The 26,145-nt window shown below is 39.4% G+C and overlaps 3 protein-coding genes across 4 annotated transcripts; 1 reads left to right on the top strand and 2 right to left on the bottom strand.

The window, feature by feature from the left end:
• The first annotated feature begins 219 nt into the window (after positions 1-219).
• LOC103703843 (dehydrin DHN1-like) lies at positions 220-1,875 on the top strand. The gene is made up of 2 exons (XM_008786859.3): positions 220-773; positions 1,206-1,875. Exons 1-2 carry the CDS (start codon positions 471-473, stop codon positions 1,518-1,520), a joined length of 618 nt encoding a protein of 205 aa, XP_008785081.2. The 5' UTR covers positions 220-470; the 3' UTR covers positions 1,521-1,875.
• Positions 1,876-2,503: 628 nt separating this feature from the next.
• LOC103703765 (NAC domain-containing protein 74-like) lies at positions 2,504-8,269 on the bottom strand. The gene is made up of 5 exons (XM_008786737.3): positions 8,118-8,269; positions 5,800-5,977; positions 5,039-5,316; positions 4,075-4,317; positions 2,504-3,552 (listed from the first exon to the last, which is right to left on the bottom strand). The coding sequence occupies exons 2-5, from the start codon at positions 5,963-5,965 to the stop codon at positions 2,773-2,775; spliced, it is 1,467 nt and encodes a 488-aa protein (XP_008784959.1). The 5' UTR covers positions 5,966-5,977; positions 8,118-8,269; the 3' UTR covers positions 2,504-2,772.
• Positions 8,270-10,236: 1,967 nt separating this feature from the next.
• On the bottom strand, positions 10,237-20,432 carry LOC103703766 (protein YeeZ). Of its 2 annotated transcripts, none has more exons than XM_026803287.1 (8): positions 20,131-20,432; positions 17,842-17,934; positions 17,678-17,756; positions 17,444-17,561; positions 13,392-13,431; positions 13,176-13,310; positions 12,441-12,578; positions 10,237-10,755 (listed from the first exon to the last, which is right to left on the bottom strand). In XM_026803287.1, exons 1-8 carry the CDS (start codon positions 20,337-20,339, stop codon positions 10,440-10,442), a joined length of 1,128 nt encoding a protein of 375 aa, XP_026659088.1. In that variant the 5' UTR covers positions 20,340-20,432; the 3' UTR covers positions 10,237-10,439. The 2 variants fall into 2 exon arrangements, with proteins under 2 accessions (XP_026659088.1, XP_008784961.1); XM_008786739.2 differs by having other exon boundaries at positions 17,483-17,561.
• Between the last annotated feature and the right edge of the window lie 5,713 nt (positions 20,433-26,145).

The raw sequence follows: 26,145 nt of genomic DNA, 5'->3' as shown, positions 1-26,145 counted from the left end.
GAAGTTGTTCGATTATTTCCCCTGGATCGGTAAACTTATGCAGTCATACGTAAACGATGCTCCATGATCCAAGTTATATTTCCTCTAACCTGGCTATATTTTGCATATTTAATCGGCCTCGAAACGATTCTATTTCCATCTAAAATTAATATTTAACGGTGAAGCTAACGCATGCAGCAGCCATAGCTGCATGGTTTTGCTGCCCTAATTTTGAAGTTTTTCCATTTTTTGTTGTAAGACTCTGCATTTGGTCCGAACTGCAACTTTGACCCGATCTCTTAGCCGTTAACTAACTTTTGTTCTTTAAACGGCCAGCCCGGGATCGAATGCCACGGAAACGGATCGTAGACGAAACGAGACTCTAGCTACTCTCTCACACCTGCGCAAATCCAGCCCTTTCTGACTCCTCCGCTCGCACGTGTCTCCATTCCCAAGAACCTCGATGCTGCACTAGCACGTGCCATCGAATTATGCTCCATCAACCAAGTGCCGATCCTCCCCTTGATCCTATATATAACGCAGCATTCCAATCTTCTGCTACGTCCAAATACGCTTCGAGAGAGAGAGAGAGAGAACGAGAGAGGATGGCAGGGAATCCGGGGATGAGGGATGGGTACGGCAGCGATATCCGGCGGGCGGAGGAGCACGTTGGCGGACACACGCAGGTTCTCCGGGAGGAGCGCCGCAGCACCGCCGGCGGAGGCGGCCACCGGGAGGAACACCATTCCATCACCGGCATGCTCCACCGCTCCGGCAGCAGCAGCTCCAGCTCTGTATACAAGATCTCTCTCTCTCTCTCTCTTTTATCTTTCTCTCTCTAGAATGAATAGGATTACGTGCCGCTGCCATCTTAATAGCATCTTGGTAATTTAATCGGATCAGGTTCATTTAAATTAAAAATTTTATGGTAGTCTTATCATCAATGAATTCACGTCGACAAGTTAAAAGAAAGTGGTATAGTTCATAGTAGGTACCGTACGTGCGATGCATGCCACGATTTAGTTTGTGTGTATTTCTACGTCGTGTCACATTTAGGCATCTCCAACAACAACAGTTGTCCAAATTTTAAAACAACCTCTACGGTAAGGGCATGTAGAAGGGTACCAGGAAGGACTACTAAGCCATATTGGTTATATATCAGCAGAGATGGTCGTTTTTACTTTTAGAAGAACGATCATCTGATGGTCTTTCCTACTTTTGGGCAGTCGGAAGATGATGGGCAGGGGGGCCGAAGAAAGAAGAAGAGTGTCAAGGATAAGATCACGGAGAAGCTGCCCGGCGGAAAAGGTTCAGAGAAGCACGGCCGCACGGAGTATGTCCACCAGGAGGTGCACCATGAACCCGAGAAGAAGGGCATGATGGACAAGATCAAGGAGAAGCTGCCCGGCGGACACCACACGGAGGAGCACAGCCATGCCGGCTCCACTGTCCACCATGAGGTGCACCACGAGACGCATCATGACCACGAGAAGAAGGGCATGATGGAAAAGCTCATGGAGAAGCTGCCTGGCCACCACTGAGATCAGCCTAGTTTCCGTGGCCTCTGTTGATTCGTGTTGAGGGTTGGAGAGCTGAGAAATAAAGAAAACCATGTTCTAGTCCACGTAACATGTGTTTTTGTAGCTGTGTTTCTTTTTCGGCTTTCTTTGGGCAGATACGAAAGCCTTCTGGTTTTGCTTCGCTTGTTATGTGTAGCAAGTGCTTTGCCATTTGCGGCGTTGTTTTCCATATATAACATTGTAAGCACAACATTGTTTCAGATCGTCTCCTCTAGTTTTTCTATGTATCTTCAGCTCCCACATGACCAAATTGTTTGCTTTGATTCATTTCAGCATGCTTAGATCATAAGCTGATTCATTCATACAGTGGTGCTGATTTCAGAGTGAAAAACCTGTCCCTGCTGATGGTAGGGTGGAAACTCCCTGAGCTATTTAAGCCCCCTGCTATCATCAATTGCACACACACTAGTGAATTAATGTGTTATGAAAAGCAATGGGATGATGATTTGGAATACAGATAAATGACATCCTAACCTTGAATAGATTAGGAGCACAGACAAACGACATCTGATCCTGAATCTCTCTTGCAAACCAATACAACCTTCGGTGGGCGCCAGATACGTAGGAAAAATGAAATCAGTTTCTTCCTTGGAGCACCCTTCTAATGATTTAATGACAGCTCAGTTTTTTAATCTAAAATATCTCAAAATAATGGTTAAAGAAAATAATCTCATCGTGCACTCCTAATGTATTAGCTGCTGAGCAAATAATTAAGATAACCAAACCTTTCTGCTTTCAGGTCTTCCATAGCCTTCTTGTTCATTGTCTCGCTCCGGTTGATTTGGGAACTGAAAGCCCCATCAAGACACTTAAAAAGTAAGAGGACCAGGCAGCCACAATAAGAAATTACAGTAAAGGTGTCATGTTTCCTCCGCCGACCACCCTTGGTCTGTGACTATATTCGCAAGCAGAGTCCATAAAAACTATTGTCTTGCAAGTAGAGCTGCAAGAGAAGAGGTGCTAAACTAATCTTTTATTTATCAACAGCAGCAATACAAGAGACATAAATGAACAGATACCTCCACTATAATTGGTAACCACCCAACAAAAAACCCATCCTACTGTATACAGGACTATACAAAACCCCATATAAAAACATTGGGTGAAACCATAGCTCCTGTTCACAAAAGCAGTCGCAAGTCAAGAAACTACATCTAGTGTTCCTATCAACTTCATAAATATGTGGAAAACCCTGCAGCCAATTATTCACGTACTACAAACCAAGAGAGTTGTAGCTAGCAAGGAAGCGCCGAGCATCGCGAAGCAGAAAATATAAAATTAGAGCAGCAGTTCCCACCATGCAAGCGCCAAAAAACAAGCAATTCAAACCAGCAGATGAACATCCACATAACAGCCTATTGAGCCCCCTGATAACTCCCTGGGTGCAGCAGACCTTATCACCAAGACTGCCGGGAATTTTTTGTGGCCTCACTGGATCAGCTGACCTTTTTTGTAGTGTCTTAGAAGCAGTATGGCAAGATAGATCAGATTGATTGCCTTCAGAGTTGGAGATTGTACTGGATTCTGCATCAGATAGGTGCTTATTATCACCATCATTCATATCAAGATGGCGGTCTTCATTGACAAGTTGGATTGTCCGATTAACAAGTCCAGGGTTCCTTGATTCCATCTTGTGAACTTGAAGTTTAATACTATGATTTGAAATTACGGTAGATGGTTTTGCATGGCGTTGTCGTATTTGAATCCCTGTATCAATGTTTTCATCCTCTCTCTTCACACCTTCACATACAAAGTTGCTTGCAGCAGGGGAAAGGTCATAACCTGCCATCCCAGCATTATACTGAAGAACAGAAGCAACACCTATGCTTCCAAAATTGGACTCTCCAAACATATCAAGATCGAAGTTATCAGAACCAGATCGCAGAATACTACTGATATCATCAGGTAATAAGTAGTCTTTGTCATCTGCACCAGCTGGCTGAAGACAAGATTCCACTGGCTCTTGCTTTGACACAAGAGAAGCATGATCTGCCTGTGAAACATTAAGAGCAGAATAATCAGCATATGCAGGCATTGCAGTGATTTTCTCAGTGACATCATATTGCAAAGATCTAGACATATAGGCATTTAATACGGAAAGCTTTGGCCCTTTCAGATAGTTTAAAGGCAAGCTACTTAAAACACTTTAAGTCAGAGCTCAATATGCAGTTCTTATTTTTGCAAGTACTGATCTTTGTTTGACAGGTTTTCAAGGAAGTCACGATCACCATTTTCATTTAATACCGTAGATAGTTTCACAACTAATGATTTGATTCACTGCATAGTTTAATGATCAACTACTTTAGATTACATGTTATTCAACAGTAGAGTATGATGGCAATTGACATACACCTACAATATGGCAGATAAGCTATAATATTAAAGAGAGAACAGAGATTTCTTTGCATAACTGGAATAAAATAACTATCGATTATTCAGTTATGTATTTCCTGCTTCATATCTTGTTTTAAGTTATGATAATTCTTGACAATGGCGATAGGAGCTTGGGACATACCTCTGCTTCATTGTTGACTTCATCGATAGAGGGAATGCCACTAAAGTCAGGATCGTAGAGTTCTGAAAGCCATGCCTCAATATCCTCCACATTGTTATATAGAGTTGATGATTCCTCACGTGGCACTGAGCCAACCATATCTTTTGGTTGCTCTTGGAAATCACTGACTTCTTTGGTTTGGGTCATCTCACCTTCCGATGCCCAACCATTCCTTTTGGTTACACGACAAAGGACAAATATATCCTGCAACAAGAAGAAAGCCACATCATTAGTTTAGAGGAGCTTTACAAGATAATTCTTAACATATAAATTTTAGAAAAGATTCAGGATGAACCCCTTTACACTCATACGACCTACTTCTTCACATCCATCGCGCAATCCATACAGTTATTGATAGACAGGAACAAAAGAATGCACGTGATGTAAGGTCATCTATGCTTCGATAACTAGGACTTCCCCCCCAAAATCAGTTTTTTTAAGTGATTGTAATCTTCACATGACAAAGACAAGCAACCAGATGGGAATTAACTTAAAGGTTCAAGATAAGTTAGAATCATGGGTAAATCTCCTTTTTTTTATTCACTTTCATGCATTTTTTGTGTGCGCACATGCGCGTGCATGTGCACTTTCACATGTGTGATAACAGAACTATGACTTGCTTGAAGACCTACATTAGATATAAATGAAAAACTTATAACAAGTCTATTTTATAAAAGGACAGGGTAGTATTTGATCTTTAGTGCATTTGGATGGGCCCTTGCTCAATCCTTTTATCAACAAATGGACAGGGTAGTATTTTATGAGTTTTAAAACATTCTTCAGTTGAACTTCATTTCTTCTATCATCTGCACAGTTATTATGGTTATAAGCCTGCACCGCATTATGTTATAGACACTTCCTACTGGAATAGCAAATATATTTGATCTGTGCTGTAACATACCATCATGGAAATTAGAAGGCTTACCTTCATTCCAGGAGCAGCTTTACACTCATTCTCATCTATATAATATTCGTGCATGATCCAATCAGAACGCTTCCCACAAGGAGGACGGCCTTCATGGAAAACTAGAGTTTTCTTGGTACCTATAACCCGATTGTGAAGCTTGATGTTCCGATCTTTACCAGTTGATTTCCAATACCCTGCTTCTGTAGCCCTATTTGAGCGAGAACCATTAGGATACTTTCTGTCACGGGAAGTGAAGAAATGCCATTTGCTATCTCTCGTAGGAATGTGACATTGTGCTGCATGACAGATCAAAGTACAAGCAAAAAGGTGAGACAGATTTGGAATAATGGTATAGTATATGCTCCCATTCTCTATGTTCAGTAATCCTGAAATTCTTCAATAGACCAGGACAACTTGCAATAGAGGCTAATTCACAATATTACAGTGTTCTCGATAAAACATACTACAGATTAGAATGCTAAATTTGTATATAGTAGTTGCATGAAATTTCAGAAATACAAAAACCCTTTATATGTAGATAATTGTTTAAAGCAGCCAGAGCATTAGCCTGCAGTTAGACCGTAGGTCACATTTTTAGAAAAATATTTACAGGTAATTCCACTAACTTAATCTACATTTAAAACCATGTGAAGGAAGATAAGGAAGATATATTATTGCAGACTAATTCTAATTATGTCATTCCCAGTTGACTCCCAATGAAATTTTTCTTTGAGAGCCCTCTAATCAAAAGACATAATAATATGACACAGTGTAGTTACCAGGTAAGTCCCATGGTTCATGCTTATATATGTCCACCTCTGGTATAATTTCAAACTCAATTTTCTGACCAAGTATCTTCCTCTTCAGATAATGAGAAATAAGTTCCGCGTCTGTTGGATGGAAGCCAAATCCTGGCGGCAGAGAGAAGGCACTTAATATTTCCATTTTTCAAAAGATCTGCAAATAGATAACAACAAAACAAAATCAGTGGAACCAAATTTCAGTAGCACTCAGAACATAATGACAGGTTAATGCCCATTAAACTAAGAAAAAAGTAGGCAACAGCAGGGGAAAAACTGAGAGAAAAATGCTTCATTTCTTCATTTCAAAACCTAAATTCTAATGCATTAGCAAAACAGATCCTCCCAAAACAAAACAGAAGACATCCAGCATCAACTAATAATCCTACAGCCAAATTAGTGAATTCCTGAAACCCAATCAGAAGTAAAAGTAAAGAAGAGACACAATTGTAGAGAGCAAATAAAGATCTCTTCTGTCTCTTCCTATCTAAAGTTATTTCAATAAGCGAATGTAATCACATAGGTACTCCACAAAAAAATGATAAAGCAATGTTATGAGTGATTATATATTTAAATTAAAAAAAGCATAAATAACAAGCCTTATCCATTATATTTAGTGATATATGTGCACGTATATTGACATAATAGAAGTAAGTGGACCGATCAAATACCCAAACTGTAAGGAAAAATCAATATCTGGAATAATTAACCCTATTCCACTCAGACAGAGTATTCAATAAATGCTTTCAGGTAATGAACAAGGTATGACAGGACTCCTGAAAGCACAGCAGTCATAACCCAACACACACACAGACACACAATATATATATATACACACAGACAATCAAGATTTCCCGAATCCAGTGGCTAAACAATCAGTATTTACCAGACAAAAAATAATCTATATTTCCTAGAAATGGTCTAAGGCAGTCATAGATGTATCATGGACTATCCAAAATTTGATTTGAGCAACTTTCTTACAATCTTGATCTGTGCGTCTATTTTATATAGGATTCTCAATGAATGCCTCATTAACTCAAATACCCATTTATTAAGCCCTGCAACCTAATGTCTGGTGCCCTACCTATATAGGATCCTTTCAGACCACAACAGAAGACATCCAGCAGAAATTAGTAATCCTGCAGCCAAGGTTGCAAATTCCTGAAACCTAATGCCTGATTCACAACAAATAACTTCAGCTAAAAAGAAGCTTTATTAGAATTTTTTTATTGCAACCTAGGAAACTAGATACAACAACATTTTTCCTCTCTTTTTTTCCTTGAGAAAACAATGTGTTTGCCATCACCAGGATTTGACCATGGACCTCTTCTATATGAAGAGGAATGCCAACCAACTGAATTAAGGCCGTTCTGTCTTACTACGCTACCACGCTATGTTCCCCAATACTTCCAAAACTATAACTGGTCATTTTCAAAATAAGTTAAATATACTCCTTTGTCAATCTGTTTCCAGTTGGCACTTTATAAAAATCTTTTGTAACAATTGCTTAGGTGCCAAGGATTCAAAATAATGACTTTGACCTCACACGAATCACTGCACCATTTCGCAGAACATCAAATATATGATCCCTTCAATCCTCCGTCTTTCTACTACAAACACCAACAGGTATAGTAGTTGAAGCTACAAAATCTCAAATCCCCTCTACTCCAAACAAGCTAACCAGATCACACAGAGAGGGAGAGAGAGAGTATTTCATATAAAACGAAGAGCTCGGCACACAGTACACCAAGTCTTCTATTATATGCAACTGCAGGAGAGGTCCATGAATCGAGTGAATAAACCTATAAGAGGAACAGAGGAAAACAGAAGAAAACATAGAACAACGGAAACCCCTCAACCATCGCATACCAATACCGATTATATATTAATTAATCATAATTCATAACCCAAAGAATAGCAAGAAACTATTTTTGAAGCCGAAGCAGCTTTAGAAGCTAAGTATTTTTGGAAGCATATATCAATAAAATTAACAAAACAGAGCTCTGCACTGATTCAGACCCCCAACATAACAATACAAAGAAAAACGCGGAAAAGAATCCAGGGAACTCCAATGATTCATAGATAGAGAATTAAACAGCCGGACGATTGAATCCTTTCCCAGACTCAAAACGTATAAATCCAATACCCTGACGCACACAAATATAGCAGAAGAAACCCCAAAAGATCTTATTTTATTATCTAACAATCCATTTTTCGATCCACGAAAAACGAAACAAAATCGGAAACAACCAACGCAAAATCTCAGAACGAAGAGCAAAAATAACAGAAATTCTCACCGCCTACAGCGCCCACGGCTGCGAAACCGAGACCCCACCGGCAGACGACGATGGCGGTGGCGTAGGCAGCGGCGAGGGGCGGAGGAGGAGAGGAAAAGGCTGGACTTTTGGGGACCCAATTTCCCCGTCGTCGGCGTCGTTGGGATTTTATTTGAGCTGGAATCCGTGTGAACGGGGAGCGTTCAATGGGTCTCTTTCTTTACGCGGTTCCGACGTGGAAGAATCCGCTTCTGCATTCGGTGTGCTTACCGACCACGCCTCTTCCCTTGTTTACGGGAGTGGTTGACTTTTAGTCAACCAGCTATTTCGTATTGATGGGTCCGGTCACCGCCTGGGGCTGTCGCCCTCCCTCCTTGACTCGTATGCGCGAAAGAAGCTTCAGAGAAATTGCCAGGAGAATACTTGGGTTCGAAGTAGGCTCTCTCCAATATACATCGCTGTTGTGGTACTGTTCCTCCAACCCCACAATACAATCTCAAAATATCCATGGTTTGCATGATAATGACGTGTGTTTTTATTTTTTGTCGACCAATCCATTGATGATTATGTTGCGCGTCATCCTTTATATGCGTGTTCACTCCAAGAATGTGGAGTATTTGCAAATGCTTGTGATGCTTTGATAAGTGAAATAAATAAAATCTTTAGATTTCTCTTGACAGTAGCATACATGCATACCATGATTTAACTCCTCTTGACATACTAATCAGTGCACATCGGAAATAGGAGCTACTATATCCTCCAACCATGGATTGTATACGGTAGTAGGATGCATCCATCAACTTGTAGACCCCACAATAATGATCACCCTTGACGTGTTTGTTCCTCATTAAAAATTGATTGCCAAGGCTAGCTTCGCTTTAAAATGGAGGGGAATAAAGAAGGGGAACTAGAAGATTGACCATTGACTTTCTTGGGTTTTGATTATAAGTGGAGCAGCATATAGTATTTGTATGCTTAAATTATTTTCCCAACTTTCTATCAAAGATAAATAAATCAAGACACCTACTCAACCTGACCTATGAATCACAAATCTCCAAGTTTGGAGTGCTCCAAACCATATTTCCCACGGTAGTCGAGGGATGTCGTCAGGAAACAGCTTAAATCAATCCGTGAATGTAAAATCCGACTCTTTGTCAATGCTAACAAACTTCAAAAGGGATGTTTCACTTTGCCCTTCAAAAAGTCATAAATTTGCATCGCGAGAACTCTGTATAATTGTTTTTCACAACGCTTTGTAAGCTGAGCCAACTTAGAATTGACTTCATACACATGCTTGGCTGTAACCGTCAAATGCATCCATCCAAGAACGCATCTTGGACGATTGCCGCGAACACGAGCGTGCATGATGTGGGCATTGGTGGCACTGTTCCTTTGCCTGGTCCATTAACATATGACTGGGGCTTTGTACAGGCTTGGGCTACTTCGCATGCGCACAACCATTTCTCGCCCAGCTGGGCCCATGATAGCGACCATTGAGCGCTTGAGTACGAGATCTTTTTGAGTTTTAGTTGGGTGTGACAGTCTAATCCTATTATAATGGGAAAAAAAAAATTATTAGCTTTTGAAAAAGGAGCTCGGAAAGCAGGTTAAAATTATAGGTTGGACAAAGTCCACCAGCTCGACGGTGGAACCAAACACGGCTGTATTGCTCCCTTCCTCCCTGTTTCTTTACCGCGCATGTTTGGGCATGTCCCTTTGTGGTTGGACTGATCCACCCCACCGCTGAGTTGGTGAATTTGATCCAACCAAAAATTTCTCGAAATCAAGCGGCTCCACGTCTGACTGTTAGCTTGGTGAGTATTGCACCTGTGTTGATCTCCATCTCCCTTGTGGGAGATTCATTATATTTCAATACGGTAGTTGTCAGCGACTCGTGGCAAAAGGCAAACTAGATATCTTATGAGAGACAACAAACTACACTAAGGTTTAGCGGTGCTTAGGTCAATTAGATTTAACCTATTACAAGATTCCTCGCCTAGCATTAAAGAACGTTGCTGCTTCCCATCCACCGCTTATAGTTCATTTCCGGACTCTCTGACCGATCGGATGCGGGAATTCTGGGGGAGGCGGCCAGACAGAAATGTGAGGGATTTGGTGGCGACCAACGTGACATCAGCGGTTAGGTAGTTGTACAGGCTAACAGTAGGTTGCTGTACATGAAATGGAGATTAAGAATATATAGGCTCTCGTACATGATGAGGTTTGCTTAATATATAGGCTTTGCCGGCACTCCAATTGTTGTCATTGAGGGTGGAGTGCCATAGGCAGGCCATGCTAGTTTTAAGTTTTAACCAACCCTCCTGCCCCTCCGTAATCTGGATCCTAGGCTTCCCATCCCCTGTCGTGCTGCTGGCTCTCTCTATCTGTTGGAAATAGTTCCCAAGAATCCAAAATGCTCTGAAGCCCCAACCTGTATGTTGGATATAGAAGCCTAACACCAAGATCCTTCTTTAGACGGGCATTTGACACGCGCTTCTCACCATGATGTATGTTTTCCTTCAGGGATTTTAAATCCTCTAGACTGCCGCATGCGGACCTGCTTGCCATGCGAGGCCATCTTCTCTCAATCAGGGCCTCTGCAAAGGCAAACACTTCTGCTCTTGGGGCGGGGTCATCATCCACGACATTGTATATTTTCCTGAAAAAAAAATTGTCTGCTGTTGGTCGACGAACAAGAGATTACCTCAAACAACATGTTATATGGAGGTCCATTTGTGCAGAAAATTATGATTAAGAAAGGTTGAGCTATCCACAGATATAATGAAATCAAGTGGAATGCCATGTGCTAGACTAATGTGGCAGAAAAGTAAAAAATACTTGCTGGAATTGATGTTTGAGAAAGGGATGGAAGAACTGCCTAAGATAAATTACACAGAACTAAACACAGGGGGATGCACCCCGAAGGGCTTGAACCTGGGCATTATTGCCTAATCCACCTTTGAGAGATTGACGTTATAACTAATTTACTACACCAACAGGAAAAAAAAAAAAACAACTACAAAACTAGAAAATTTATAAAATTGTTTGCTAGCAAGCGAGCATTCGTTTCACCCATCTCTGGCCTGATGAAAAACAAAACTGAAAATTTGAATTTTATATAATTCATGACAGAAAATGTCTTGAGGCTCCAAAAAATTTGCAGGCCGCAAATTCCACCCAAGTTTCCGTAAGGATGGAGACTATCATAGATAGGCTTCCTTTGCAAATCACACCCATCATTTTATCGAAATTGTATATAGAACTTCATCTTATCCCTATTTACAAAAGATAATGTCATTTTTTTTTTGCAAAAAGCACCTACAGTAAGGTGCGCTCTAACAGAACATTGGATGGTCATTTTCTTAACCATCCGGTGCAGGCGACTCAAGATCGCGCAGATAATGAGGAGGGTGTTGGCACCTACAACAATGTTGTGCTATTGTTGGATGCAAGGCAGGGCACCGGTGGCAGTGGGCAGCAGGAGGATGAAAGGAGATGGCAAAAACCTTGATGAGCAAAGGAGGTTTTGCTCGTGTGCAAGGGGGAGGATAGGAAGTCATTGGGGATCCCTGCTTGAGATAACCAGGGGCGAGTTAGAAATTTTGCCACCCCTGGTTAGCTTAACTAGGGACTGTGGTAAAGTGGGGTGATGGAAGGCTAACAAGGTAGTTTTTTTTTTTTTTTGCAATTTAAAAACATATTTACTGGCTCAATTTGTAAATATGGATAAGCAAGGATTTATATGTAAATTTGAAATGATGGGCGCGATTTGCGAAAAAACCCTTATAGGTAGGATATGTCATAAGATTTCCTTATCTCACCCCAAGTTATCAAACTCAGCCTCGAAGCATTCATAAGCACCCCGATTTAAATGATTTCGAAACTACCACACATGTAAGTTTCCATCTGGATGGAGGTTAGTGTCCTGCAGCAGATTTGGCCTCTTTGCTTCTATGTGGCCCAAAAGGCTGAGTTCTCAAAGAAGATGAGTTAATCAAATAATCTTAGATAGTTAAAAATTTAGAAATCATTGGAGAACATGAATGGAAGATTTAAATAGCAAACAGATTTAACACCCAGAAGAAAACAACTACAATTACCTACACAAGTTCATATAAATGTGATAGTAAAATAAAACAAAATGAAAATGAGATGAAACTAGGAGTTGATTATTTTGTTTGCCTCAAATATAAAAACAAAGAAGAAAAACAAGACTGCTTCATTGAAATAAAAAACACACAAAAAATAAAAGAAAAGAAATATAAAGGTGGCAAGTGGCTTTAAAATAACATTAGAAGGCAAGACAAAAAAATCTGGCTAAATGAGCTCTGAAGTGGCACGTACCCTGAAGATAGGATGTCAAAGCTGGCCTTGATTGCCTGATGGATGTCAGCAACATGAACCCGTGCTGTGTAAAGCCTAGTTTCCCTCCTCTTTTGTCCTTCTGACAGGGATTCCCGTTTAAGTATGGTATCCAAAGCACTGAAATAATTAAAATCAGTCAACATGGTGGAAGTTCAGAGCCAGACCAAATGAAAAGTATATAGTTAAAAAAGTTGTTTATTCAGAAACAAGTCTCTAGGCGATTTGCATGTTCACAAGGGTGAATAAGGCAGGTTGCATGTGCTCCACAGCCTTCTTATCCATTTAGAATGCAAATCAATCTGAAGTTCTATATGGTAATATATCAAAATTTTGATACACATGGAGAATAAAAGGATAGGTACAGCAATGTCATGCATGTAAAACGATCATGGGCTAATATAAAAGAATTTGATCACAAGTTTGTGATTGTGAATAAATTTCTTTGACCATTAACAGAATACTATAAATAGTATTGTATCATAATCCTGCAAGAGACCAGCAGATATGAGATCATTAGTACATAAAATCATTGAGAGGCTCACAGCAAACATTCAAGTCCAAACTCAAGCCGATGGTGTATTTTGAGGTTTCCGCTATTGAGAAACAGGACTACGTTTATACAGCATGCCAAATTCAGGTTCATAATTGTGAATAAAAAACTGATGAAATACCAACAAAATGAATGAAACCCCATGACAGACCTTATAAACAAACCTTCTTCCGGGCCCATAGATTCCACCTAGTCGAAATATATTAACTACCACACCAAGCTCGTGGCCTAGAGCAAGCCATCCTTTCTCTGCTGCAAGCCTTGCCTTAGCGGATTCTTTTTGAGGGTTTACAGGGTAGCTGCATGCAGTAGCTGACTTGTGTAAGATCATTGAAATAAGCTTTCTGATAGACAACCATGAAGAAAAAGTAGCATCTTACTCCTCATCAACCCAAGCACCACTACAATCTCCATAAACACCTGCCACAAAAGATCGATTAACAACTTCTTCTTCATTAGTAAAAGCTTGTTCGATTAGGTGAAGTACATTCTATACAAACATAATTAAATGATTTGGCAGAGGCTTTGGATGAACACAGTAATAAAAAATTTAAAAATAAAGCTGGAGGAATCTAGCTATATACTAATTCATTAAAAACTTAGCATACAAATGTAACCCCGAGTGAAGATAATTGTGTTCAGCCTCAGTTTCATTGAAGTTCTTGTGTAAGCCCTTCCTTCAATGCTTTGTGCTCATGTCAAGAGTTATTCATTCCACCTGGACTCTTGTTCCACTATCGGGTGGCAGCTTCAAAGTGACTTCAATTAATATAGAACACATCTTGCTCAAGGCCTGTGGTTCCAATGTACGATGATTTGCAATGACTACAGATCAACTAATCACCATCTTTTTTTTTATTATTATGTAATTCAGCTGAGAAGCACAGGTAAGTATTATAAATTTCATTCTCCAAGCTGGGATGTGGGAAATTTGGAACACAGCAGATGATATAAGAATACTTCCAAGCAGGTTGATCTTGTTTTCCAATAGACGTAATATGAAATATTATCTAGTCACTTCTTGCTTCCTCTTTAAGTTAGAAACACTAAGGATAGGTAGGCCTAAGTTTGACATAGTCCTGAGGTAATATGGATTTAGCCATACCTTTAATCAAAATCCAGAGCCTAGAGGTGGAACTAAGGTGTCAGAAGAGCGAGCTCTTTGCAAGCCAGCTTTATTTGGCTCAGAATTCAGCTTCAGCTAGGCTTGCTTGTTTAGTGAATGAATCGAGCATGAGCTGGGCTCAGCTTGCTTGTTTTTGGCTCACGCACACGCACGCACACACACATACATATATATACTATGTATGCATGTCTTATTATAATCTGAACTTATTATTAAGCCATTCGATTTTTATCTAGCAATTTGTTAATAAGATAAGAACTCTAAATCCTTAGGGTTTCTAGGCCACTGCCCGAGACCTCAAATTCATTCGCTCTACCACCACCTCCAACCCTGGCCTCTTCTCATCCACTCTCTGACCTCTCAAGGTCCTTGACCTCACTTCAATTCTTTTCCGTCGCTGTCAACCTGTTGCCCTGCCATGATGCCAAGGGCTCGCCATTGATCTAAAGATCCTTCAAGATCTCCCTCCTGTTCTCCTTCCCTCCTGTTGCCTCCTCGCCATTAGACGGAGAAGATGGCGAGGGAGAAGATGAACTCATGGGCTGCTGGTCCTTATTCTTCTTTGTGAACCTAGATCTGCTTACTAGTGATGAGGATGGAGGTGCCTCAAAAATGGGGTCAGTGGCGGCGGCAAAGCCCTGAGCTCTCAGCTGCTAGTCCTCGTCCTTGTAATATGATCCTAGATCCGCCTCCTAGCGACGAGGATGGAGATGTTGTTGCCATCAAAGACGGACAGCAATGGTGGTCGAACTAGGAGTGACGAAAGAGGTGAGGGATCAGGAAGAAGGTACAATGATAATTTTCTTGTTTTCGATAATCGAGCCGAGCTCGAGTTTGCTCGACTCTATACAAGCCAAGCTAGAGCTGAGATTTCTCAGCTTGACTTGAGCTCAATCCAACCTCAAGCTAGACTTTATTAATTCTGACCCAAGCTTGAACAAAGCTTGGCTTACTCATGTCCGACTTGCTTACATCCCTAGATGGGACATGGTACATGGGTCCCCAGAAAGATCCAAACCCAAGTCAGGTCAGCATGGGTCTACCAGACATTAATCAATTTCAAAATTATGTCCTAGCCCACTAATGGAGACCGAGCACAAACCAAGGAAGGCCCAATCTGAGCTAACTCATCAAGCAGATGGATTAAATCTTCTCAGACCGGACTTGTACTTAATTCTGACCTGTCGCAACCCTAGTCTCAAGAGATGGGATTTGAATTTCAGAACTTCATTTAGGATAGTGATTATGACAATATTCTTGGCTTGTTCAGTCCATGACTTCCTATCAGACATAATATCCCACTCATAAGTTAAACCTTGACTTAAATTGTAATCAACTAAACAACTCTTTTCAACATATAGGCAGAGCATGTGAGAAACAATGATAGCTTAATCTTATTTAATAATTCTGAACATTATTGTATTGATGAAATCGAGTGAAGTAGACACTGAAGTTCTTATTGAGGTCTTAAGGAAGGTGCACGTGTCCCCCTCAAGCACAAAGGTTATAGAAAGCATCTGCTGAAATGACACCGCTTGGATGAATTGAATAACATGAAATAAATGTAAAAGTTCTTCCTTTGATGAGATTAGAGAAGATGCTGGTTGTAGAGTAATTTCAGTTTTTTATATTCTGTGCATTTTGATAGAATGGCATATGGAGGTAACTTTCAGCACAACTACAAGTTTGCCATTGTAAGATACAGTTCTTGGTTCTGAACAATTTCTTATTTGCAGCTACTTTATGAAGTTGCTGGTTTCTATGTTTCATTTGGCTGATAAATTCCAGAGTATCAAATAATTTTTTGGGTCCTCCACCATTTGCATATTAAATTGCATTAGCAACTGGCCAGCTTGTTTTGGTCCTAACCACTATCAAAATTGACCAAGACTTGTGTGTCACCAGTTATTTCATATGAAACCTCCATGGTTTCGTTGAAACAAACAGAACCATCTGACTAGATTATGAAGCTTACAACAAGCATGCTGAAATCCTTGTTTCACCCATTTCAAGCTGGGCATTGTCATCTCTCCAAAAGACTAAAAACCTCATTCTAAATATAATCAAGCCAAATCAAACCATTTTTATTGGATTAGCAAGACTTTCTAATCAATACCCGCCCATCCCACTTCAAGTAACCTGAAAGAAAATTTAGTTTATCCTATTAAGCTTGTTCAGCTTTCTTGCTACATACATGCAAAAAAAAAAAAAATGTAGTACAGGATTTGCAACATCCAGTAGTATCAAAATGAATTTGATTTAGTGTCATGAAATATACTGGTAATTACCGTCATTAGATGCATCAATAATGACTCCTAAGAAAATGCATTTTTATGAAAATCTATGCTCCAATTAAAAAAAATATGGGCATGGTCCAATAATTGGCACCATGGTATGCCATACTGTATGGAACCGGACAGTACGGAACATACAGTACCATACTGGTTCGATACCGATATACGGTACAGAAGACGTACCGACACTCGATATGCACAGGTATGCAGCCCGTTATCCAGACAGCATACCTTGATTGGCACTCTCATCTCCTCGGGGGAGGTTTCATAGTTTGAATGTCATTGAGAGGATTCCAAATGCCATTTCCAAATTGGGTCATGGTGTAAGTATGAAGTAGAATGCATTTATACCTACCTAGTGCAGAGCAGTGTTGGCTGAGCAAAATGGGCCTGATATCTCCAGATCAAAGAACCAAATAAGAAGCTCATCCCACTAGGCACTTGTAACCAAATTAAGGGGGGCAAGACATATCTGTAACAGCATCTACATAATGTTGCTTAAAGAGACTCCTTGACCCTACCACTTTTAATGCAGCATATGATTGATATTCTATTTAAACCGAATACAACTCCAGGCACTAAAAGTCTTCATTTCAATCAACATGGATCATCTAATCATGCATGATCCTTGTTGGTTTGCAAATATGAAGCATGTTTATGCCATTTCTACAATGCCTTGCACAAAAAACATAAGAAAGACTATTTTTATTAACAAAAAGGATAGGCATGTGGGCTTGATTTTTTTTCCCAATTGAAATGTGCGGATGACTTTAAACATACGCTCACACACAGACACAAATAGGTAAGAATATATAATTAGAGAATATTTTAAGAAGTTTTCTTGAAAAATTGAAACCAAAAGGAAAAAACAAGATCATGTTTTAAACTTCTGCACTGACACGAAATGAGGCAGAATAGTTCCATGCAATATACAATAAAAAATTCATATAGAATTCTATCAGTAGTAATATTACAAAAGGATAGCAAAACAATATCCAAGAAGCTAAAATACCAAAGAAGAAATTTAAGGGTACACTGGATGTCGACCTACTTGTTGAGGACAGGTAACATAGCCACTGAAGATTTCCGTGACTAAGTGTACCTTGCAAGTCTTCATGTAAACGGAGCAACTGCATAAGAAATGACAATAGCCAAGATGGAATTTGATAAAATATCATCTTAAAAATGACAGTTCAAGTTATGCTGGGTAAGGATCCAAACATGAACCAGATTGTAGTTAACTTACAGGATCACCAATGCCTACAATAGGTGGGATGGAGATAAGAAGATGGGTTGCATGTTGCAGCGTATGAAGGCTACTCAACCTAACAAGCAGTAAATAAAGCAGCAGACTGCCAAGAAAAGAATAATTATATTACTAAAACCTTAAAATTTGAAGTGCCAACATACTTGCTATTATGCACATCAAAAATGAATGCTTCCAATCCCATCTCCTCAAGTACTCTCTTGCTACTAGGATTAGTGCAAGTCCCAGAAACCTGCCTGCAATTCAATGTAGAACAAAGTAAATTCTCAGTATTATTCAAAGTCAAACTCTCAATGGTTCACTAAGTAAAGCCTAACAGCAGATATAAGAAATAAGAAACATTCCACTGTCACTACTTCTAATCAAAAGAAGAATGAGACAAAACGTGGAATAGATATTCATTTTTGGCAACAATGCAACTTAATATTTTTTAAGAAAAGGATACAAAATGCTTTTGCTAGGCATAAAGATTTACAATAGTTGAAAACTGTCTGCGAAAAATCAAAAGTGGCCATGTACATGTTCGAAACCTTCCATCATATTGTACAAACTAAAACTTCATAAGCATTTTCAAGGTTACTTGCTAACAAAACAAGGTTTGAGTCGAAGCCCAAAATGTGTATTTGGCCAAAATTCATTGATGTCATCCTCAGGAATGCTTGTGTCAAACTCAAGCCAAACAGGCAAAGCCTATTGACAGCAGAAAAAAGAACTCCCCAAAAAATTTTCAAATTTTGTTCCATAATTGTCTATTAGGTGTGCATCGCTTCAACTAGTATTGTTCTGAACCCTTATCAGCCACCAATCTAAGACACTATCAACCTCTTGTAAATGTTGCATCAAGCATCAGACTTTTGTCTATGACGTGCGCATCTGAGCTCAAGAACAGGTTGTACAACAGTAAACATAATATGGCATTTATTTTCGACATAGCTTTAGGGAGAGTAAGGTAAGAATTTGCTAAAAGGACAAGTTCTCCAAAACTTTGGAGCATGAAAGGATCATGCTGATCCAAATAAAATCCTTAGAAAATAAGATGGATATTGATCAGCAATTCAATAATTTTGAATTTTGGCCTCTTGAAGCACGCACACCCATAATCCACTATGAATACAGGCCAGATCTTGAAGTACAATCCAAACTAGAAAAACTAATAAGCAAACAGGAAATTAGATATTAGTTATCAAGTAAAATTCACCAACACAGTGCAAATTGAAGAGGTAATGACACCTGACACCAGCTTCTCTTAGTTCCTAGATATAACAAATTTGCATCGGTGCCTTCTATCTAGGAAAATCCATCCTAGAATTTAAGACCACCACTATGGACTCCTAAAGTTCTAATCTTATATCATAAACTTCATAAGTTACTTGATAGAAATAAAAGAAAGGTCCTCCTAATTATATTTGACTCAAAATAAGCTACAGTCAAAAAGCTGAACAAGGGAGATGCCAGAGCAATCAGTTATAGCCTATTTCTGAATCCTTTACAAGTCCATCAATGGCAAGTTATCGATGCTCTCAAGCTCTTAAAGGAAAGCATGACTAGCATTCGGCGAAGATAATACACTCTTCTTAAAATTAAGACACTTGTTTGTTAGCACAATCAAGAAAGCATAAGTATAGCTATGCTTTAAAGTCATGTTAATTCTTGACACTCATCAAGCATTGCTTACAAATCAAATTGACAATCATCTTTTAAAACATGCCATATCTAGAATGGTCTATCAACTCATGACATTATTCCTGACAGCGAACATCAACTAACAAAAGCCTAAACATCCTCAACATACTTCCACTGAAATTTCTCCCACATCTTCATGCTTCCTCCAACTCACAGCTAAATACAATGGTGATGTGAACAAACATGGAGTGGTTGGTTATGTAGACCTATTGTGATCATGTCATAATTTTAGGGAATTAAAACAGGAAAATCATATATCAGCAACACTAAATGCGAGCTTCAAACTAAGATAACACAGAAAGCGATAAAGATGGCACTCAAAATGTATTTTATAACATCTAATAAATCTTGAAATCAAGCACTTGTTCCTCACCCTAAAACGCCACATCAAGAAATCAACTCACACCAATCATGCATCAAGATTCCATTTCCGCTGATTCATAAGATGTCAAATAATACGCAAGTTCATGCCACATCCATCTAATTTAGAAATACATCCTTGTATTAATAAATTTGAATGAATTAAAGCTCTTAGAAAAGAAATGAAAACTGAATCAGGGTCGGCACAGCTTAACTTTCTCAAGATCTTCGATTCCACGAATATATCAGAAAACAGAAAAGAGAATAATAAATCTTGAAAAGATGCGTAATCTACGGGAATCAGAAGAAAAGTGGAGAAGCATGACGAGAAAGAAACGAGGCAAGAAAAAGAAAAGGAGCAGAAATTAGGACACGGAAGCGAATCGAACCATCCTTCTTTCCTCAGCCGATCCGACACGTAACGGCCGACGAATCCCGTTCCGAACACGAACATCCGGTTGGCACCGGACTCGGACCTCACCGCCACCCTCGCCAGCGGAGGGAGTGAAGAGGAGAGCATGCGTCGGCGCGATCTCTCCGGTAAGTGGCCAACGGGCACCGCCCGAGATCGCCACGAGACGCCCCATATCGCCTCCATCTCCGAAGACGCCCCTCGGAATCCCTCCTAGCTTCGACGACACGGCATATTTTCTTTTTCCACACTCCTGTGGTTCGCTCGCAGAATTTTTAGAAGGTGATGGCTGAAAAAATAATTTTGATATATTTAATCGGTCACAAACGCATCTTATTTTTTTTAAAAAAATATAAATATAATATTTATTATATTTTTTTAACGATGCAAAAGTTCTTGCCCATAAATTGTGATGGCTTAATGGTAATTTTAGAAAAAAAACTCGACTTCTGACCAATAGAAAAATAGCTTTTATACCCTACATAATTTTTTTTAAAATGTTAATTAAAATTTTTTTATTTTATATTTTGTTGACCATGATTTTTTTTTCGCAAACCAAATGAGCCCTCTATATTGTTCCATAACACTGTTTCCGGTTCGCTCCTCATGTAAGCATAACATTTTTTTTTTTTTTTTTGATACAGTAACAAGTCACACTAGTCAAGCATGAGTGCATCCAATAAAATCAAAAAAAAGTATATGACTAAATAGAAAATAAATAGACTTATGATTCTCTTAGAGAATCTCTTCCGAATGATGCGCAGTGTAGAAGACGATCCAGTCCGCTATATTGTTTGCCTTCCAATATTTGTGAGAGGCTCAGAAGGAGCCAAACTCTCTCGCAAGCCCGCGTATATCCTAAAGAAGTGGATGTCAATTATCACAGATATGCTGACCTCGAATCTACTCAATCACTGTAGCCGAGTCTTCTTCCAAGTAAATGTTGTTCACACTGAGAACTTGTCTCGCATAAATGATATCCTCCCATGCCACTCTCAACTCTACTCCGAATGCCATCAAAAATGTATCGCCCCCAAATGCGACAAGTCTGAAGTAGTGATCTCTAATTACAAAGCCAACACCTTCTCCGTCTCTGTCCTGAGGAATACTGTTGTCAAAGTTAACCTTAAGAGTGCAAAGGAGAGGAGGCTCTCAGGATACAAAAACCATCCTGGTCATCATAAAAGCTAAGTGGGAGCCCTAGATATCCCTAGCCGCCCTAGGTAAAACCACCGCAGTAGTGTTGGTAACCTCCGCAATATGAAGTAGTACGTTGTCCGCAATAATCCTCGAGTGTACCCTTCTATCCTCGAAAATACGAGCATTTCTGTCCAGCCAAATGTGATAAGCCACATAAGCACATCTGATGTCCTGCTCTACTATGTTGGGCCTCCGCAAGGACTTCTTCAGATGGTCTAAGAAGTTCTTAATCAAGTGTATAGCCTGTGCCATAATGGACGAAGCTATGGCGCACCCTCATATCTGAGCCGCCCATGGGCATCCAAAAAGAACATGGCTGATAGTATCCTTCTCCTTTGGGCACCACATGCACATCGGGGTGACTCTAACTCTTCTCTTGGCCATCACGTCCTTAGTCGGCAGACATCTCAATTCCGCCTTCCACACAAATTGGGCGACATGTAGGTGGATGCGTAACCTCCAAATCCAGCCCCACGTAGCATTCATTGAGGCCCAAAAGTTTAAGTCCGAGCTAGCGCCAAACTGGCTGCCGAGACTAGTTCCAATAAGCACTTTTTACAATATAACTTCTAGTTCAAATACACATGTTTTAAGTTAGAACCCCTACGGTTACGTTAATGTTGAAGTGAATTCTCTAATTTAACAAGGCTGCAAATAAATTTGAGAGGTACCCTATTGGAATGGCAGCCCGTCTCAGTATTGCAAGATCCCTGTTTAGAGCTTGACCTGCTATCCAGTTGGCGGTCTGAGTATTTTCACGGCAAGTATATGTGGCTTGAAATGCAAAGAGGATCCTTCTCCACCGGATGACATCCGGGATCCATGGATTCTCTGTTTTCCTGCGTTTGGAAGAAGAATTAATTTAATTAAGATAATAATAGTGAGGGAGTCTCCCTCAATCCAAAGCTGCTGTGCCTGAAAATCGAGCATTATCGTACCCCCAAGCCAGTCCATGCTGCTGCCAACTTTGCAAATGGCGCAGTGCGATTCATCAGCCACTTCACAAACCTCGATGATCATGTATCACAAACCTATAGGTAGCCTGATAAAAGAAAAACTTTATTCCAAATGCATCGGCAGCAAAATACTTTTCAAAATAGTTAGAACCTGAGCATCCAAGATGATCCCTTTCCAACGCTCATCCGAGTGCTTTTTCAGGCCACAATGCTTATTTATTTATATGAATTTAAAAGTCCTTAATTAGTAGTTTGCCATAATACGTTAATAATAGGGTTTGTTGCGCCTGCTAAACTATGGCTGCGATATTGTGTCGCAATGGGCCCAAAGCGTTACAGCATAACAACACGTTCTTTTTCCCATGATACATCATGTTAAAAGTTAAATTTCGGTTACAACTACATGTTTTTTTTTTTTTTTTTTTTTTGGCAAAAGCTGCTACTCATCTCGTATAACTCTAACATGAATACAACCTGCCAAATTGCGGAAAAGTAAAAGATACAGAAAGAGATGAATGTCTGATACAGACGTTCAAAGAAAATCTCTGGAATGTCGGACAACAAACGAGGCAACCCAGTCTGTAGCCTTGTTTATCTTTCTGAACACATGTCCTATCTAAACATCACACATCAACCGCGCCATCCTACAGATCTTCCGAATGAGGGGATGACCATCCCCAAATCGATCTATCCTTTGAAGCCAGTCGATAATCACAGATGAATCTCTCTCGAGGCAGACCCACTCCATATCAAGTATATGCCACACATAGGAGACACTCTCCTAAGTTGGCTGCAACTCTGCTTCGACTACCCTTATGCTGCCATCATACCACCACATGTTTGCGCGCACTATTAATTGCTCTACGACCAAATGGTCGGTTTATTCAATGCACACACCATGCCTATAATAGTTTAAAAATCAAATTTTATTGTGCGGTCCCATCAGAGAGGTACCCGAGTTTAACTGTGTACGTCCATGGGACACACCGTGCGTACCAAATTAGGTCCGACCTGGAGCAGAGGGAAGCATTAAAGCCTTTTTTTAGGTAAAAAGCATTAAAGCCTTTGGCTGCACATCCTTTTCCGTCAATAATAAATGCAGCTTTTAGATCGCCCGCCTTTGGGGACGGACGACCATCAATTGGCCGGTTTCCAGCGCCCCGGACGTCACAGCTAGCTCGCAACCGAGACAGCTGGAGCATTGAAGCCTTTTGGCTGACCCCGGCTTTTTGGGGCTTTTCAGGCTGATTTTATTCAACCTTATCACCAAATAGCACCAACTTTCCTTTTTCAACCAACAAAACTCCTATGAAGAGACCATCATAGAAGAAAATACAAGATAGATTCCTATCTTATTACATGTTTTATTACTTATTTAAAAAAATAAAAATCAATTATTTTTTTTTCTACCAACAGAGCTCACTTTCGAGGTTTCCTTTCCATCCGTCCTCTTTTCAGGTGCTTTTCTCCCCATTCAATTTCCTTTATTTTTTTCAAATTTTTTTATATTTAAAAATTTATGGAATCTTAAAAATAGTATATATATAATTTATTATGTTAGATAAAACTAAAAGACTGTATGGTATCTACTAATACCGATGAATATTATGTTTTAAAAACTACATATCAATTTATCTAGAGGTGTACACTGATTTGCTGCATGACTAATTCATCTGGTCATATAGTATATATTGATGAACATGATATTTTGAAAACCATATATTAATTTACTTGGAAGTATATATCAGGTTGCTTGATGATTAATTTGCTACGTGCGTATTACTTAACTATGTGTTGAACACTGATAAATACCATATTATAAAAACTATGTATTGGTAAAAAGTTTGTTCTGAAAATGAGGAAGAAAAAAAATATTGTGTGCGATTTTCTTTTTTTCTTTTGGTTTCTCTTTTTGTCGCAAGACTGACAGCTTCGTTAGTAGGAGAAATCTCTGGCTTTTAATTTTTTTCTTTAAGAGAGGCACTAGAGGAAATATGATGAAATAGAAAGCCCATCCCATATACTCTTCTATGATGCCTGCCTATATGATTTTTGTTACTTTTGAACGACATGAGCAAACATCTTCAATATCTCTATTTTGTGGACTTTATAAACTCCAGGCTTGATATAAAAGCAATGCTAGCATTTCTAAACAATTAATAATGACAATGATAGGCTGATGCATAGTTAACACGCGACATACGGCCACCTAATAAATATGTACAGGTGGCACAGTTCATCATGGTCAAGTCATATGCCAATCTGGTCATCCTTGATTTTGTAATATTGCAGGTATGGTTCATTTGATTTTGCTATACTACATACTTCAGAAAAAAAAAAAAAAAAAAACATGTATTGATTGCAGGCACAGGTAACGTGGATATATAGTGTGAATATATAAAAATTCCTAGACTAATTTCCATTAAATTTTTTTGGTAATTAAGTATTGGTGCCAAAAAAAAAGGTGAAATTTAGATACATCTGAATAATGTTATTTTGAATTGAGTGTCTTGTGTGTTGCATATGCCATGTTGTTGATAGGGATTACAAAAATGATGGTAAATCATGAAAAGTACTCCTTTTATGTAACTAAATTATAACTGTACATACATTAAGCTGCATACATGTTTATATGCATCCATGCCAGATTCAAGCTCTAAAATAAAATGGTAGCAATAATTCGGAATCGAGTTATTAATGGTTGGTCGTTCAGCCAGCGACCTTGACCCCAAATACATCAAATTTAATATGTGATGGCCATATAGCCTAGACCAATTTTTCCATAAGCATTTGTTAGTTGGCAGTCACTTCAAGTAGTTAAGAAATTGTAAAGACTGGTCATCACACCAAATGCTCTTCTTATTGATGATTGTATCACCGAAAACGAATTATCAGCAAATCCATATGCTGCTCATCTATTGCCACCTAGTCATATCTCAGATTTTTTCACTGATCTCATTTTTCTTACCTATCTTAACTATAATGCTAAGTTATTATGCGAGACAATGGTTCACAGCTGACTTTATACAAAACTAAAACGACTGAATGGTAAAATAGAAAAAAAGAAAAAAAGGTTTCTCCATTCATGCTATAGTGAACCACATCCATCTTTTTGCATTAAAATGCGACAAAGATATGAAATAATTTTCTAAGTACGCGAACTAAGATAAATACTTGTTGAATGTTCTGATTAATTTGGCCCCGTGAGAAGGAAAGGTCAGCTCGAGTTTTTATTTTTGCCCTTTTGGACAGTGTCTAAGTAAGGCCCACAAAAGCCCTCACACGTGGTCTGCCCGAGTAACAGTCCATCCCATGGGGAAATCACTGCAACTTGGCCCTGCTTTTGCTCCCTCCCGCAAGCGTCGGCTTGATGGGCAGGTCTTCGCCATGCACGGCGTGTTCTGCATGCTAACTCTATTATATTAGAGGGTGACTCGGCTACAGTGATCGGATGGATCCAGAGAGATCCGAGCGGTTTAGGGTTGGATCACCTCCCAATTTCGAGATATCTAGGCGATGGGGAAAAATGGAGTGGCTTTTCAGACCAAGCATGTATTTAAAAAGACAAATGGGGCCGCAGATTGAGTGGCCGCTTACGCGGCCAGCCATTTTGGTGGCACCATATGAACTAGGGAGGGGGAGCTGCCTCAGGCACTCCGTGGTATTTTGTTTGCTAATTTTATTAGGTGCGTCCATACTCGTGTTGCATGAAACACCCACTTCAGCAAAATAAAATAAAATAAAATAAAATAAAAAAATCAATCAGTTGACACTCTAATTAGAACTCATGATTGAAAAAAGGATGCATGTGTAGGCTTCTAAGTTTTTTTCCGTGA

Source organism: Phoenix dactylifera, chromosome 6, assembly GCF_009389715.1.
Source record: "Phoenix dactylifera cultivar Barhee BC4 chromosome 6, palm_55x_up_171113_PBpolish2nd_filt_p, whole genome shotgun sequence".
In the NCBI taxonomy this organism is placed as follows: domain Eukaryota; kingdom Viridiplantae; phylum Streptophyta; class Magnoliopsida; order Arecales; family Arecaceae; genus Phoenix; species Phoenix dactylifera.
This window is presented reverse-complemented; position numbering and strand designations above follow the sequence as displayed.